The 16,627-nt window shown below is 34.0% G+C and overlaps 3 protein-coding genes across 7 annotated transcripts; 1 reads left to right on the forward strand and 2 right to left on the reverse strand.

Moving 5' to 3' along the window:
* Positions 1-3,439: 3,439 nt before the first annotated feature.
* LOC129874766 (uncharacterized) lies at positions 3,440-5,567 on the forward strand. Its single transcript, XM_055950117.1, has 3 exons — positions 3,440-3,577; positions 3,740-3,828; positions 5,232-5,567. Exons 1-3 carry the CDS (start codon positions 3,539-3,541, stop codon positions 5,377-5,379), a joined length of 276 nt encoding a protein of 91 aa, XP_055806092.1. The 5' UTR covers positions 3,440-3,538; the 3' UTR covers positions 5,380-5,567.
* Positions 5,568-7,515: 1,948 nt separating this feature from the next.
* Positions 7,516-12,506, reverse strand: LOC129874780 (E2F transcription factor-like E2FF). Of its 5 annotated transcripts, none has more exons than XM_055950133.1 (11): positions 12,255-12,504; positions 10,759-10,829; positions 10,591-10,643; positions 10,442-10,519; positions 10,312-10,368; positions 10,086-10,155; positions 9,865-9,932; positions 9,752-9,794; positions 9,572-9,633; positions 9,065-9,470; positions 7,516-8,118 (listed from the first exon to the last, which is right to left on the reverse strand). In XM_055950133.1, exons 1-11 carry the CDS (start codon positions 12,344-12,346, stop codon positions 8,027-8,029), a joined length of 1,092 nt encoding a protein of 363 aa, XP_055806108.1. In that variant the 5' UTR covers positions 12,347-12,504; the 3' UTR covers positions 7,516-8,026. The 5 variants fall into 5 exon arrangements, with proteins under 5 accessions (XP_055806108.1, XP_055806109.1, XP_055806107.1 ...); XM_055950134.1 differs by having other exon boundaries at positions 7,516-7,999; positions 9,722-9,794; XM_055950132.1 differs by having other exon boundaries at positions 9,722-9,794; positions 12,255-12,503.
* A 1,199-nt stretch (positions 12,507-13,705) lies between these two features.
* Positions 13,706-16,300, reverse strand: LOC129874132 (protein transport protein SEC13 homolog B). Its single transcript, XM_055949368.1, has 2 exons — positions 16,177-16,300; positions 13,706-14,901 (listed from the first exon to the last, which is right to left on the reverse strand). Exon 2 carries the CDS (start codon positions 14,867-14,869, stop codon positions 13,961-13,963), a length of 909 nt encoding a protein of 302 aa, XP_055805343.1. The 5' UTR covers positions 14,870-14,901; positions 16,177-16,300; the 3' UTR covers positions 13,706-13,960.
* Positions 16,301-16,627: the final 327 nt, after the last annotated feature.

Consider the following 16,627-nt stretch of genomic DNA (forward strand, 5'->3'; position numbering starts at 1 on the left):
ATAATTAAATGCATAGTAAACTTCACGCATTATTCAATGACTATCGATCACTATTAAGAGTCTATCTATGATATAGAATAAGAAACCATAACCTACCTCAATCGAAGAACCGAAGTAAAGCAAGCTAATTCACCGGTGATTTCCCTTTCTTCAATGTCTCACATTTCCAATCTATTAAGTATAAAATATTCGTAAGCAAACAAACCCGTAGATACCAATATTATATATATGTTTAACCTAGACTCAATAACCCATCCAAATCTATAATCAAATTCCTAAATTTTAAATCTAGGGTTAAGCCTCAATTTCTCCAAATAATATAACTTTGATGGATTTCATATAAACACTACACCTAATATTTAATTACATATCTCAATATGTCAAAACTTGATTTATAATATAAAACAATATAGTGTTAGTTAAAATTGAGGCCACTGGTTACGAAACCAGTGGCAACAACACGCCAAATCTCTATTGGAGTTCACAGATTACATTCATATTACCTTCATACTTTCATATGATATTAATAATAAAATAATGCTAATATGAACCCCAAAACGGCAGCCAACTTTGTCAAAGGAAAACATGTTGTCATAGTTGGATTTCATAAATTAGGAATGGACATCTCCATCGGTGCTCCATAATTAATGATATAATATTCTAACTTTTCCACTCAACTGCTGCCAAACAAATCTAATATTATGCTTTCACTATTTAACCAATAAATTGAATCAAGTAATATACTAATATATATATATGGGGTCCCTATCTTAACAATTAGAAATCAACTGATTTGCAACCTTAAAGAATAGCTACAGAACCTCAATTTGCAACCTTACCTGAATGTTGTCGCTCGCGTGGACGCCGCAGGTAAGTTTTCTCTTTGTTCTTTCGTTTCTTTTCTTTTACAAATTAGGGTAATTAATTATGAATCAATAGATAAATAATAGTTAAATCCCACAACTTATTTTAATAAATATGGGACAAGTGGTATAATATATTAACTAAATTATCAATTTAGCCCACTAATTAAATTAATTATCTAAACTTACCCCTTAACTAAATACCTGTAGTTATCGAATAGTCTTAAAATTTTGACTTAAATTTACGGAAAGGATATCTTATGAAATAAAAGGTCCTAGTACTCAAAACGACCTAATGGGTCGTTACAATAACAACCCCCAAAACAGGTATTTTCCAATTTCTATTAATATTAGCTTGTTATAAACAAAAGGAAAACAATATGTAGTTTGACAAATTACAAGTACAGAAAGACCACTATTTGCATAACAAATCACAGTTCACATGCTTCCTTAACAAAACATGCGCCCATTATTACGATGCAGCAGACTATTTATTTATCTTTTTATCCAACATTTTTACCTGCTTTAAGTGCAATTAGGATTTGTGCCAGAAACCAAACTTTAGTTTTAAAACGTTATTTAATAAAAGTGATTTTATTCTCGAGACTCAAATTTATTTATTTTTTTAATTAAAAATATAGGAGTACTGCAATTTGAGTATATATGGTACCTAACTATCAAAAAGGAATGGACTCCTAACTTGCAAAAGTTGGTTAATTTTTCAGATTATAATTAGGAGAAGCCCACATCAAAGTGCAAAGAATACAGTAGTCTTGAAGTGTTTTTAATTCATAAATTCCACAATGAAACATGTGCATTTCTTTACTTAATCGGGTTTGAGATGCAAATATTTGAAAGCAAAAGACTCCTGAATTAATTAATTTTTTAATAAAAATTCAACTTATTTTGAGCGCGATTATTATCACAAAAAAAATGTTTATGTATTCTGAAACAAAAACAATATTTTGTATTAAACAGCCTTTCAAGAAAAACTATTCATATTCTTTAAATAAAAATGTATTTCACTTCAGATAACTAAAATCAGGTTTGATTTAAAAAAAAATACCTTTCTATATCTAAAGTTAGATGATCACACATTTGATTATGTGTTTATACAAGTTTCAAGTGCTTCCTACATAGATATATCTTTTTCCCTATTCCAAACAACTACTTTCAAATCCAAATACCAGTAGTTTTGACCAAAAAATAAAATAAAATTGATATCCTAGAAATACAAGAAGTCATTGTTATGTTTTTCAAATTTATAGTTAATGTTTCGATTAGCATGATGTTACTAAAGTCAAATGCTTAAAAAACAATAAATACAACGTACAAAGGTGGGGTTAGAATTTTCGTTACGATTTGATCAAATTTAATATTTTTGGTTCATATAATTATACAAATGCCTTAAAATATTTATTAAATATGTATAAATAATTAATTTAAAATTCAATAATTTAAAAGAATTAAAATTTAAAATTTACAACCTTCGAATCTAAAATTAAGCCCAAATCTTTTTTTATAAAATTTCTCATATACTGTACGAAATTCATATTGAAGCTCCCGATAAATTTGATTTCTTCAGTCGCAAAAGGAGAAAAATCAGAAGCATGAAGAGCCGAAAATGGTCAAATAAGTAGGCCATTTGTTCATGCATCAAAACGCCTTTGAAAGTTGTGGCTTGCCAGGAGCCACCCAATTGGAATTTCATTTTAATGGTCTGTCCAATCATAATTTTATACTATTGTTAAGTAACGCTTTAGAGGCACTTTTTGCTTTGTTTTACGCTTCTACTAGTAGAATTAGAAGTATGCAAATTTGCTCCTTAAAAAGTTGCGATTATTATTCATAGCCCCCCAAAAGAAAAAGAAAATTGACTTTCGACTCTGAAATTGTTCAAAGGTTGTTATAAATGTGGTTGATTTAACATTTGAATATTCACTGATTTAATATTGTTAAAATGCTACCAATTTATGGATTCTAAATGTCCTTTATAGAAAGAAAAGTACATAAATTAGCCATTTGTAATTATGTACATAACTCAATGTCTCAATAGTATAAAAATAAACTCTGAAAATATTGAAATCTTAATGTTATATCACCGAATTTTTATTTGAAAATTTAATTTGAACGAACTTATCAAATATCAGAATGATTTTTATTTTTTGTATTAAATTTCTTATCTCTTATAACATGTGTAGTGAGAAAGAAGTAAAATAAAATAATATATATATGACTTTTGAAATCATGAGATTGTTAGTATAGTCAGAACTTTAAAAATATTTTGTTATAGCATTTTTTTTAAAATAAATGAGTTTGAATTTGTGTGTGTATATATATATATATTTTTTATATAACAATATTTTTTTATATTAGCATTTAAAAATAACACAGTTATAGAGAGATTTTACTGTATTTGAAGTGTGACATTGTGATTATTTAAAAAACTTTTTAATTCATTCGAGAAATTGAAAAGAAAATTTAGAGCTCAAAGATTTTTAAGAATAAGTTTATGGGCCTTTTCGTAAATTAAAATAAAGCAAATTGCAGCCAATGAGGAATTTCGATTTGGAGAGAATATAAATAGGGCAGAGGAGCAAATGAAGAGGTAGGTCATCATCATCAACAGTCTCCAAAAGATTGTAAAGTTTGCGTGTTCTCTCCCACGTTCTTCTATGGCTTCTTCCACCATTAATCGATGGCTGAGGCCCGAGGTCTGTTATATTCTTCCGCCATAGATTTTTTTCCCCTCTTTTAACTGCCTATGAAATCGGCGATTTTGTTAATTGGTCAATGGGAGGTTATGTTTGGTGGTTACCTATGGGTTTAGCAATTAGATCTGAACGATTAAATATGCTCTATTTGTGGTGGCGCAGGTGTATCCACTTTTTGCAGCCGTAGGCGTTGCTGTAGGGATCTGTGGAATGCAATTGGTTCGTAATATCTGCACCAATCCTGAAGTCAGGTAACCTCTTCATTCCGTCTGTGTACATCTTCGTTTACGCCTTGTCTAGTCTGTGTTATAGAATATCTGATTCAACCAACCTCTATTGGATACATGTACTTTTTGGGAAAAACAAACAAACAAAGAGTGTGCTTGATAAAATTTCCTTTCAGATCAGTGTTTGCTAGAGTTGATTTTGTCTGATTAAAGATTTCTATGTCAATTCTAGAACTATTTATTAGTAGTATTTGAATAAAGTGGGTCCGGCTGTATTGATCGGGCATATATAGAGAGAATTCATACGATCACCCGGTGTCCAATAGCTTAGAACTGAGGATTAGTTGATTGATTGATTTGGGGATTCAGGGTAGCTCCATTGGTGGGCTGGCCAATCCTCCACCCTGTAAATGGGCGTTCGATTAACCATAATTGCCTTCCCTTTTTTTTTTCCCCATATGCAGAATAAATAAATAAAAACATTGTAAAATAAAAAATAAAAATGAGTGATTGATTTGCCCTTGATATATCTCCTGAAAGCTGTATGTCATCTCTATGCTAATTGCTTATTCAAATCAAAAACTGATGAAAGAATATGCTTGTGGGTTAGAGATGGATTCGGGATTTCAACAATATGGGTTTGATTTCGAGATTTTCTACCACAACTTCTTACCCGGATTTGAATTCTATTATTTGCATTTATTTTGTGGATTTTTAAATACATAGTGAGATAACTAAATCTACTTGATTTGAATGAACCAATAAGTGATGCATTAGATCCACCACTGATTGGGTTTTACCTGAGTAGTGAGGATCTGGAGGCTTATGAAACGTTCTTAGCTCAAGTTTCTTGGACAATTTCAACAATTCGATAAATATGGAAAACCTCTAGAGTGTAACTGGTAGGACTTTAAAGCATCAGATGAGGTTACAGTGTGAGACTTAGAAACGGAAGAATGAAAACCTAGTCAAATTGGTCTAAAATCCATAATGGATATTGCCTTTTGGTTCAATTTTGTTTGATTCTTTGTTGATGGTAGAAATCAGATCAGTTGATCAACTGGTATAACATCAGCTAGGAAATGAAAACCACCCACATTAAGCTGTATTGTACTAGGTTGCATCTTTTTATCCATGGTAGAGTTTGGAATAAGGAGATTATAGAGAAGCATGAACGCCACACCTGAGATTAGAACGTGTGACCTAAAACAAATTTTGAGCCGCTTTTGCCACTTGACTGGAAGCTTCTCTTGTGTCAAGGAGATTCCCAATTTATTTGTTTAACAAAAAAATGCTTTTACCCTATTTTGTGGAAGGTGATTCAATTGACCCCTTACTAAACATGCAGCCCACTGCTTTCTACTTGCAAGTCGCATCCACACACACACACCCTACTGACCATGACTTCATGTTTGCAAAAATCTCAGGGTGACCAAGGAAAACAGGGCAGCAGGAGTGCTGGATAATTTTTCAGAAGGGGAGAAATATGCAGAGCATGCTCTGAGGAAGTTGGTTCGAAACAAGTCTCCAGAGATTATGCCATCAATCAACGGCTTCTTCAGCGATCCAAACTGATGCCCTCATCAAGTTTGATATGGATTAACATCATTATTCTTTGTCTTCTTTTCATTGAATGAGATAGACATGAAATGCATTTTTCTGCCCTGTGATGGGCCTAAAAGATATTGAAAGAAACTTGAATAAATGTAATTCAGAACCACAAGATCCCCCCCTTTTGACAGGGCACATCTTTTCATATACTATTTATCTGTTTTGTGGACGAAAAATTCATTTACTTTCATGCATGAATAGCACTATTTTGGATTGGACATTTCAGGCGTTCCGATGTGTGATCTAACTGTGATGCACCAGTTACCGCTTCAAGAGTTTGAATGAAGAACTTGGGACATTCCATTCTATGAAGAGATGGGCGACACATATTCGCTAGTGTAGCCTCGACAGCTGAAACTATTTGATTTTAAGATCGTAAAAGCTTTGATACCAATTTAGGTTGAATATCTTGTTCAGAAACAAGTAGACCTTTCAATGCTTTCTACTATCTTCGACTACTTCTACATATAAATCCGTGTTGAACCCAATGGGTAAACTAATCACAAAACCAACTCGGAACAAAATAAAAATAATAAATGAATGAAAATTCTATATTCTACCCTAGAAAATGATTTGAGTAATTCTGTGCTCTGTATATGCTTTCTTTTGTTCATCTTATAAACCACCATTTCTACTTCCAAGCACTGCTTGCTTGTCACAATAATTTCTCCTCGTTTCTGGCAGCCCCTTACTGGCCATTTGTATAACAAGTTAGATATTGGACTAATCTACCAAGTTATGATCATACAAATACCTATTTTTGTGAAGCAACCCTCAAACTTGGTCTCTTGTTGAGTTGTTGTTTATTGGCTTCTTCCCGTGATCGATTACATAAGCATCCTGGTAAAGGATTTGCGTAAAAGTTCTCTAATCTTGGTGATTCACCGGCTTGTCCGAGTTAAGGTGCTCCTAACCTGTTGGATTGTAAGACCTTTAACTTTTGAAGCAAACTCTTCACAAGAGACTTCAAACGAGTCGATCAATCTTACAAAATTGAACCTATCAGGGCTAATGGTCTCTCAAAATCCTTCAAACCTTCTGTGACCTTGCACAGCCTTGGCTATATTGTCATCCTAAGTGTAAGGGAAAACATCACTTTCAAGGGCTGCCATATAATCTACAGCAACAAGAGTTGAGTGAGTGAACACATTTGGCTAATGCAAACGGAATTCATCCATGCTGTTGTTGCCATTAATTTCCCCTGCAACAATAGCCCATAAAAAACATCATCAACCCGAAAAACGTACGACCCATATTCTTCCATGATCTCAGACTGCAGAATTGTACTACCAACGCTTAAAACCCATTCTTCTACCCTAAAAACAACACTTTCTTTCTGGACCAATAAGTATTTAATTAACAGGTGATAATGAAAACAAAATTTTCTTTCTGGAAAAAAATAAGTATTTAATTAACAGGTGATAATGATGAAGACCGCAATTGTTATTGCTAATTTCTAGGTCATTATTATCGTCGTAGGAGAAATTGTAATCAGACCCGGTGGTGGGTGCGGCGGCTATGGTGATAACACAGTCGGAGTTGGCGGTGGTGGTGCCACCGGTTGACATTGAGAATTTGTATTGACTTGTATTAAAAAAGAATCCTCTGAAAGTCGGGAAAAAAGTTGGCAGCTGAAACTATTTGAATAGAAACTTTGTTACCAATTTGAAGAATTATTCATAAACTCAAATAATTCTCAGTTTCTCAAAACTATAAAATAGCTATCAACATTTCTATTTACATGAGTGCAAAAACTTAAGTAGGATTAGAAAAACTCTTCCTAATTATTTAGATTTAGAAAAAACCATATTTAGACATAAATTATATAAATATCAAATCCTTAACAAATTTGTTTTCCTAGTTCAACTTTGAATATTCTTCCAACAATTTTAATAATTTACAACCGATGAACAACCAGTTTGTCCCAAAAATTGATGTCTCATACTGGTGTTCATATTTGGTTGCTGTAGTATTCTTCATTTTCCACTTGACTCCCACTTAACCAAAGGTAACCAGGTCTGTTAGGATTAGGCTACTTCAAGAGGAATGAGACACTTGCCAGATCCAATCTTAAATTAAATATCCCTATCAAACATAAGATGGCCAACATACTGCATATTTTCACTCAATGAAATGCAAAATATTTCAATTCCTGATTTACATTTCCCTACAGTGAGAGGACAAGCATAGATTAAAGATGTCTGCATAATATTTACAACACGGTTAATTTAGCTCAGTGAAAATTTGTAATTGCTTCAAGAGGTTTGAATAGGAGAACACAGATACAACATCAATGGTAGCAGGTATGTGCCATTTAAAACCTAGTAAGCTCGTACAAGAAATTTAAGCATGTAGGAGAGATTGATCATCTCCTATGGAGCCGTGCATGAAACTCATCAGATAAAACTGGAAACTACGTTTGCACCGAATATTACTAAGCATCAGGGCATGGATTTCAAAAACTGATGATAAGCCGCACAATCAACTGATAGATGTATGCAGGAGATATTCAACCAATTACCGCCATCTCTCAAGTGAGAGTAACAGCATCAGAGATGTCCTAGTTGAATGTGCTTGCTACCATCTGAAATAAAAAAGATCCAAGATGACATTAATGTTCATGTTGTTTGTGCAGCTCATTGGCAGCTTCAACCTGCCATGACTCCCATGCCTCAACATAATGAGCAAAAAGCTCACTTGCAGCTGTAACATTTGGCAAATGGAAACATTTCAACCTCTTCATTAAGGCAACAACTACATGGGATATAAACATATATTCACATGAACATAAAACCAATTTTTACTCTTAACAATAGCTGAATTGGGTGCCAGAAATTGGATAAACTATACTTCCATTCAAGAAATGTAGACTATCACGGGCAACTCTTAAAATCGTGCATATCAGGCTTAATTGGTAAGTATACAACATAAAATAAGAAAAACAGCACCAAAGAAATTGGAGTTCTCATCTTCAGGAAAAACTTGGGGATAAAAGGTAGAGTTTTCTTATTTCTTCTCTCTGTTTGTGGCATTTCTTATACGTTGCTCAACATAATGAAGTCTTCTACATATCTCATGGATTAAGAGGTTAAAGTAGGTGATTTATCAAATAAGAGGCTAAAAAGCAGTAAAAGTGGTACATCTACGTATATACAACAACAATAACATACCCAGTGTAATCCCATAAGTGGGATCTAAGGAGGATAAGATGTACGCAGACCTTAGACCTTACCCCTACTTTTGTGAGGTGGAGAGGTTTCCGATAGACCCTCGGCTCAAAAGAAATGTAATCAAAGCAGGATAGAAAGGAAAATAGCGACTGCAAAAGAAGTATATGAATATCTTTTTCCATTCTTTTTTCTTTTGTTCATGACTAGGGAGAGGGGAATAGAAACAGGTTCAAACATGAGATATATGAATATCTTTTTCCATTCTTTTTTCTTTTGTTCATGAGTAGGGAGAGGGGAATAGAAACAGGTTCAAACATGAGATCCTGCCTTAATATGAGGAACCTGTGAAATGAGTAGAATTCTGGACCAACAGATATGAGAATATAGCCCCAAAAAGGTGTCATCCCCTCCTCCCTACCCTACTTGGAATGGGTAAAATAAAAGGTCTTCAACTTTTTCAACTGAGATTTAGAAATTACCCTTATTCTGATACTGAGGGTGATATTTAGATGCCAGATCCTCCCAGTTCTGAATCTGTTTCAAATTTTCTTTTCCAGAAACTCCTGGTCTTGGCAGACTTGATGGACCAAAAGGGCCAAATACAAAATCCTTTGTACCGCGTTCATTAAGCTGCTCCGCTGACATCTGCTTTTTATCTTTCAATTCATCATCTTTTGCAACTTTCAACCTTTTTACCTGCCCGTTTGACATTAGATCAGATGAAGAATCATCCCTGCATCGTTTGGGAACTATGTTTGTGATCTCTTCCCCAAATGTTCTCCTCATTGAATCATCTGATTTAGCAGCTACAGCTGACCCACTCCTAGGATTTTCTTTCCAGGCTATCCACCTAAATACTGGTTTTCCATTATCTGGGCTACGTATCTACACATATGTATTCCAAAGATCAAGATCAGAAGAATTAATTCTCTACTTCATTGTTTTGAGAATATTCAGTTACTGATCATTCAAATTATATGACCAACCTTCTCAATGAGATTCATGGACACAAAAACATTTGCAATATCATACAAGCGTCTGGTCTTTGCTGCAAAATATTTATGAAAGATAACAAGTTCTCTGTCAAATTTTTCATCATAATTTAAACATAACAACATATTATGAACATCAATTACTCTTCATAGCCATCGGATCGTGGACATCACCAAGCAAAGCTGATGCAGCCTTGTCAAGAGATATCAAGTCAACCTACAGAAGATAAGGCATTAGCTTGCAAAAAGTTGACAACTAGTCAGAAAATCTTTATGGCTCCACTTACATCAGAACAGTGGAAAAGCTTTACAAAATTTTGTGCGAGAATCATCAAAGACTTCTCCTTCCTGTTATCTACATAATCAGACCTCAAGTTAGTCTCACTAAATATTGAATGTGATATATGATATCCAGCAGTTCTTTAGAATATTAGAATAATGTTCCCTCCACTGGAAAAAAAAATCAATTCTAAAACCACAACCATCACAACTACAGAGAAGAACTTACCAATTTTATGTGATCCAGAAGTCTTGCCTTCTCCTTTTTCCTTAACATCTGAATGGTTGCAAGCTATGACCTAGTAGAAGAAGGTGCAATCGCTGAGCAAATCAAAGTAACTAATTGAGTGAACTAATGGGAGAATATCCACATTTGAACTATTACAGTCCCACTCCAAATCACCCATAGCTCATTGTGGTGAAGGGTGGACAAAGAAAGAACATGGTGTACATACATTTGAAACATTGTGGCAAGTGGAGGAGACAGTGGACAGATCTTTTAGTCCTTCTTTCTACAAAATAAGCAAATAATATCAAATTCCCAGGACATGTCCATATGAGACAAGGAAAATGCATATCAACTACCTTAAGCAAATCTACAGCTTTAGGAATTGCACTACACCCATTCCATCTATACTGATTCTTAGCTTTTCGTGACAAAACCTGAAATAAACTACCTTAGCCATTCAATCATATAAAGATTATGAGAGGAAGACGAAAAGATAAAGAATTACCCCAATGCTTTCCAAAATATTGACAATATCATAAATGCGACGCCTCTCGACACCTACAACCACAAAGAGATTCTGTGTGACAACATTCAAGAAGAAATCTGCATATTCGTGTTGACAAGATTGGAATGACAATATGAGGACTGGTAGATGAGATGACAGCACAAACACCTAATTGATCTGCAGCATTGTCCAAACCAATGGTGGAGTCCACACCTTCCCGATCACATAGCTTCAAGAAACTGAATAGTATGAAACTTATCAGGTCAAGAAAGTAATGATACAGATGATATGTTGATTTATAGCGAAAAAATCCAGATTTTTTACTTTAAGTTTTTATGTTTTTAAGGCATTTCATCAGCTTCTTCCACACATTTCTATCTAACTTTGTAGATGAAGGAAACAAAATATTGGCAAAGAACATACAATCAATATACCAGATAAAATGTCTCTCATCTTCAACAATTAATATTCAAAAAATTTCAACGAGCTGAGACATGATAAAACTCCTACAAAGAGACATGGCCAATTTACTAAAGATTTGCAAAATAGTTGCTCAGAGCTTCTGAGCTAGAAAACCACCGTTGTGTCCCTCCAACATATTAAGGCAGCGAAGTCCTAAGTCGCTATGTAAAAGGTCTTCCTTGCATTCTATAAACATGAAGGTTCCGATAGAAAGTGACTCCAAGGAGGTTATGGACATATTTAGGGCTTCAAGTTGAAGAAACCACTTGAGGAAGCTCACAAAGAGAGGAGACGAAGAAAGAAGAGAGGATCAAGCCCTTCATTCTCAATCCAAGCATTTTTCTTTGATTGTCATGATGATATCTAGTAAACTTCTCTTGGTTTTGTTTAATTCCTTCCAGAGTGTTTTTGAGTTAGGAGTACACAAAATCAATGTCTATGACTTGAGTTCATTCAATTGAATTCAATCGAACTATGAGCATTAGTACTCTTGACTCTAAAACGTGTTTGCTTAGCAGGGCAGATCCACGTTGCGTGTGGGTTCACAGGAATCCAGTAACTTCTGATATACTCCTTCAGTTTCAAAGTAAGTAGTGTTTTTAGAAACTTACCCCTAATTAAATGCCTTGAACAAAGAAGTAATTCTTTAATGGCGTAAATCTCCATGTATTAAAACAAGGGTAATTTTGGAAGAATAAGATCAATGCCTTATTGAAATCCTAAAACACCAGTTATTTGGAAACAAAATAAAAGGGCTAAAACACCATTTATTTTGGAACGGAGGGAGTATATATGTATAAAGAGTCAAGAGTACTATATATATTCACTAAATATTTGTAAATACTTTACCGTGAACTCAATTGATATGGTATATTAACTGGAAACTGTTATAGAAACCCATAAAATTCAAATCTTGGATCTGTTTGTGCTTTTTAGGGAGTTTCCTTTTGTTTCCATATAGAATTTATTTTATTCCTCACCTATAATCAGAATCCTAAGGTCAAAATAAGTGCAAAACCCTAAAATTCCTCGAGGATCAGCATTCTCTCATCAATCTATCACTTACACGAACACGAGTAGAATACTTACTATGTATTTCACATAAACATCTCGTTATAAGATCGAATTGCAGCGTAGATGCTTAACACCTAAGAATCTCACGCATAAAACACAAATGCAAAAGAAAAGAAGAGAGAGATTACTTGGAGCAAAGAAGACCGAGCGATTTGTCCTTGCGGCTGTAAATGCTAGGGTTTTTCCATTGAGAATCTTCAGTATGGAGTGACGATGACATTGCTAGGTTTCTCTGTTATGGAAAGTTGAAAGCGATCGAAGAAGAACCCTACGGAAAATTCGAGATAATCCGCTGAAGCTTTGAAGAAAGAGAGAGGGAAATGGATGAAATTGGCGGGCACCATGAAATTACATTTAACTCGTTCTTCATTTTATGTCCCCAAATTTAACTATTCACTTTTCCCTAATAAATTTTTACTACTCTTTATTTGTTTAGTAAAAGTATATCTAAGTAGATTTAAAATTGTCACTCTATTATTGTATTTCTTCAAGAATATATCAACTTAATATTAGAAAATAAAAGTGAACCAAAACGGTATACTTTAGAATCGAGTTTTAAAGTTTTCAAATTTAATTGGGACTTGAATTTTAAATTTTAAAAAAGTGTTTCAAACGTGTTTTTTAAAAAAAAAAAAAAAATTAAATACGGTGAAAAAGTATTTAGAATCTAGGATCAAATGCCTAGTTTAGATTTAATATTAGTATTTGCGTATAAAATATGCACAAAATTTCAACTTCAATTTTAAATTTCAAATTCTTCAAAAAGTAGGATTTTTTAAAAATTTAAATTGTGATTTCATTTTTTAATACATATAAAACTTAACTTATAAGTTTATATTTTATAAAAATAAATCCATAATTTTAAAAAAAAATTAAAACAACTCATACTTGACGTGAAAAGATCGTTTGTAACACGTGAGAGCCCTTATAAAATTGCATGTATATAAAAATGTAAAAGCATGTAATAGCAAATAAAAATGGAGATATGTGATTTATTAATTCGGCGCCTAAGGATATTTCAATACACTTGTTTAGGAACCATGATTTCCACATTGGATAAGATTGTATAAAAGTTCAAGAAATTTTGATAATTTTCAACAAATCACGGAAATTTCATATTTATGAGGAAAAATTCAAATCGCATGTCCAAACAAATTTTCAATTCAATTCAATTTGATTTCAATTCATTTCCAAAAGGATCCTTATTAGTTACTTTACTTATAACAATCAATCACTATAAAAGAAAAAATCTCATAATAAACAAAATTATGGAGAGGTTTTAACTAAATTAACATTCCATTTTGATTATTCATCTTTTTTATAAAAGAAAAAACAAGTTTACATTCAATATTTAAAAGCCGCCTTACTATAAAAGTTTATTCAGATCAAGATGAGATCTTAAACAGGTTAAGATACGTTAATCCAATCCGCACAAACCCAAGTGAATCATATAGTTGACACTCTACACTAATAAGATCAAAGTAATATTCAATGGCTTTCAATAATTCATATTTTTCCCTGACAATATAAATTCGGGGAGAGAGGAAAAGACAATACCATGGCGTAGTCAGAGTGATCATTTCATGAAACCTGACACATTTAATCAACAAGTATATTCAAAATTCAACAGAAAAGGGCATACACAGAACAGGCCAGCAAGAAAAAGGTTTATAGCTTAAGTGAAATTGAATGCATACTGAGTAAAAGAAGAAGAATCAAATAAAAGTAAACAGTCCTCAATTAAAGGGCTAACTCTCACTCAGCTAGGAAAAAGGTCTGAATGGTAGAAAGTAAACACAAAAACTTGAATTCTATTACTTCCCAAGTCCCAACTCTATTGGTCAACAGTGGAGGCCTGTTGCCACTCCCCATCAACAGCTTCTTTCCATAATGTGACATTGTTATCCCCAGCTGCAACTGCCAACAAGTTACCGGTTAGAGACCATGAGACTCTCCAAACAGGAGTTTTGAAGTCTTTAAGAACCTTGCCTTCCCACTGATCTCCCTCCTTTCCCACAGTCCATATGACAACCGTACCATCCTCTGAAGCACTAGCAATTGTTGATTTCGGTAGTCCCAAGTTTGGTGCCCAAGCTACATCTCTCACCCAGTTAGTGTGCATCTGAAGGGCAGGGAAGCAATCCATCTTCCAAATGCCATTATACAACTTCCAAACCTTCACCGTGTTATCACATCCACCAGATGCCAGCTTTTGAACAGGTTCAAGCACACCTGCACCAACTAAAGCACCAGGAGCCATTGACGGTGCCCATGAAACTGATGTTACCCCAACTGGATGAGCTTGGTCTATTCTTGTAGTGTCCCAACCACCATCTGACCTAGCGGTGTGCACTGAAATATTACCATCAGAAGAACCACAAGCCAAGCAAAGACCAAGTTCATGAGGAGCCCATGAAATGGAGTTAACTGATGATTTGTGGTCGCTAAAAACGTGAGCTTGTGTCCACTCATTCTGATTGCCTTCCTTCCAGATTATTACCTTACCATCATAGGAACAGGAAGCAAGGATTGAGCCAAATTTGGGGTGAGCCCAGGCAGCCTGCCAAACAGGACCCGTATGGCCACTCAGAGTAGCAAGGTGTTGTGAAGCAGCATTGTTGCTTACACCAGTTATTTTTATGGTGGTATCAGAAGATGCTGTAGCCACACGTTTTCCATAATAGTCCATAGTAACATCATGAACTGTGTCATTGTGACCAGTTTCAATCTTCTGTGCTGGCATTTTCCCTTGCCGCTACTGATATCTCACAGCTCCTGCATTTATGCTCAGAACCAATGTTAGTATATATGCCAGTGAAAAGATCAAATTTTAAAGAGAGCACACCCTTCCCCTCTCCCTATTTGGTTAGAAAAAGAAGACAGAATCTTCAACCAAAATCAGTAACAAAGCCTAAGAACAGAAATGCAACTCAAGCAACTAAACAAACTAAAATATACACAAATCATAAATAAGCCAAAGTAATAACATAAGAGCCTTCAGGTGAATTAATCTTAGCAAATACAATTCTTTTAGAGAAAATATTATTAAGAGCTTTCTCGTGTCATGGTTTTAAGCTTGTTCGTTTCAATACACCAGAGGGAAAGATAAAGGAGAAACCTTCCCTTTACCATAAATGCAAGTGGCATGAAGAAAACACAAATGGTTTATCACTGAACCAGTTAAATTTGAAAAAGGGGAAGGGGTATGTGAAGGATTTTATAGGTAAAAAGTCACTAAAAGACAATAGCGTTTGATTAGGGGAGAGGCAGAGAATCTAAATCACAACGGATTAGCTAACATATTACTCATATTAAGCATTCAATTGATCAAATATATCTATACATGATTGGGATGATCATTTGGGGAAAAGACCGTAGCTTAATTCATAAACCTTTTAAGATGAAAATACTATATGAGCATCTAATCTTACCAGTACCAGACCCGTACTCGATAGTTTCCGATATAGGCAGAAATATATATATATATATATATATAAAGAACATTCAAGGAGAAGCAGCCAATCAATTAAAGCGAAAATGGGGCTCCCTATACTTCCCCGTGCTCAATAAGATGAGTCTACCTCAATATTCTTTACTCCTAAGACACAAAGTTCTAATACAGAAGCTTAATCCCGGTTAAGAACTGTTTGCACTAATGTCTTATCAAAAGCAACAATCTTTCTCCTCCTATTTCCTACTTCTAAACATTTATCCGGTATACCTTAATATAATATTGAATCGAAACTGGCCGATTCTAAGTAGCTTTCCCCAATTTAGATTAGGATTTCCTGATGACAACAACCAATTCGCGGATCACCTAAAAGCAGACACATAAAACAGAACAGTAGAGCTAAAAAACGATATGTATGGGCAAAATTACGTCCATTGGCGATATCAAAACAAACCAAAAGGATACATGCCTAACTAGATCTGGAATTTCTGCGTAGATCTTAAACCGGGTCGACCCAAAACTAATAAAGCGAATGCAAAAGAACAATCAAATACAGATCTCAATACAAGGGAATGAAGGGGCGATGGAGATTGTTTTACCTGTAACAGAAAGTTTGTGGATGCAAAAACGATAGAGAGGAGAATGGCTCCGTCGCGTCGAAGCTGGAGAGAGAGGGTTGATAATTAAGTGTTTTTAATGCTAAAATGCCTTTTAAATCAAGATCAACTTCTTGGGCACATTCCTTCTATACCTTTTTTAAAGTTTATTTAAAAAATTAAAATTGCCCTCGAACTATTTAAAATAACTTAAATACATTTTTTTAATTATTTTTGAGATTAAATATACTTTTATCGTTATCAAAAAAAATTACAAATATCTTTTTATTTAACGATTGACCATTAAAGTTCTCTCCCTCTTCCTCTTTAATTCAGAGATATTTTTGATCCCTTTTTTATAATTTTCCTGCACTATCACATACCCCTCCCTCCATAACCCCACCCTTTTTTTTCATTATTAATTAATATTTTTTACAACAACATATACTCTTCC

Source organism: Solanum dulcamara, chromosome 11 (genome assembly GCF_947179165.1).
Source record: "Solanum dulcamara chromosome 11, daSolDulc1.2, whole genome shotgun sequence".
Classification (NCBI taxonomy): Eukaryota; Viridiplantae; Streptophyta; class Magnoliopsida; order Solanales; family Solanaceae; genus Solanum; species Solanum dulcamara.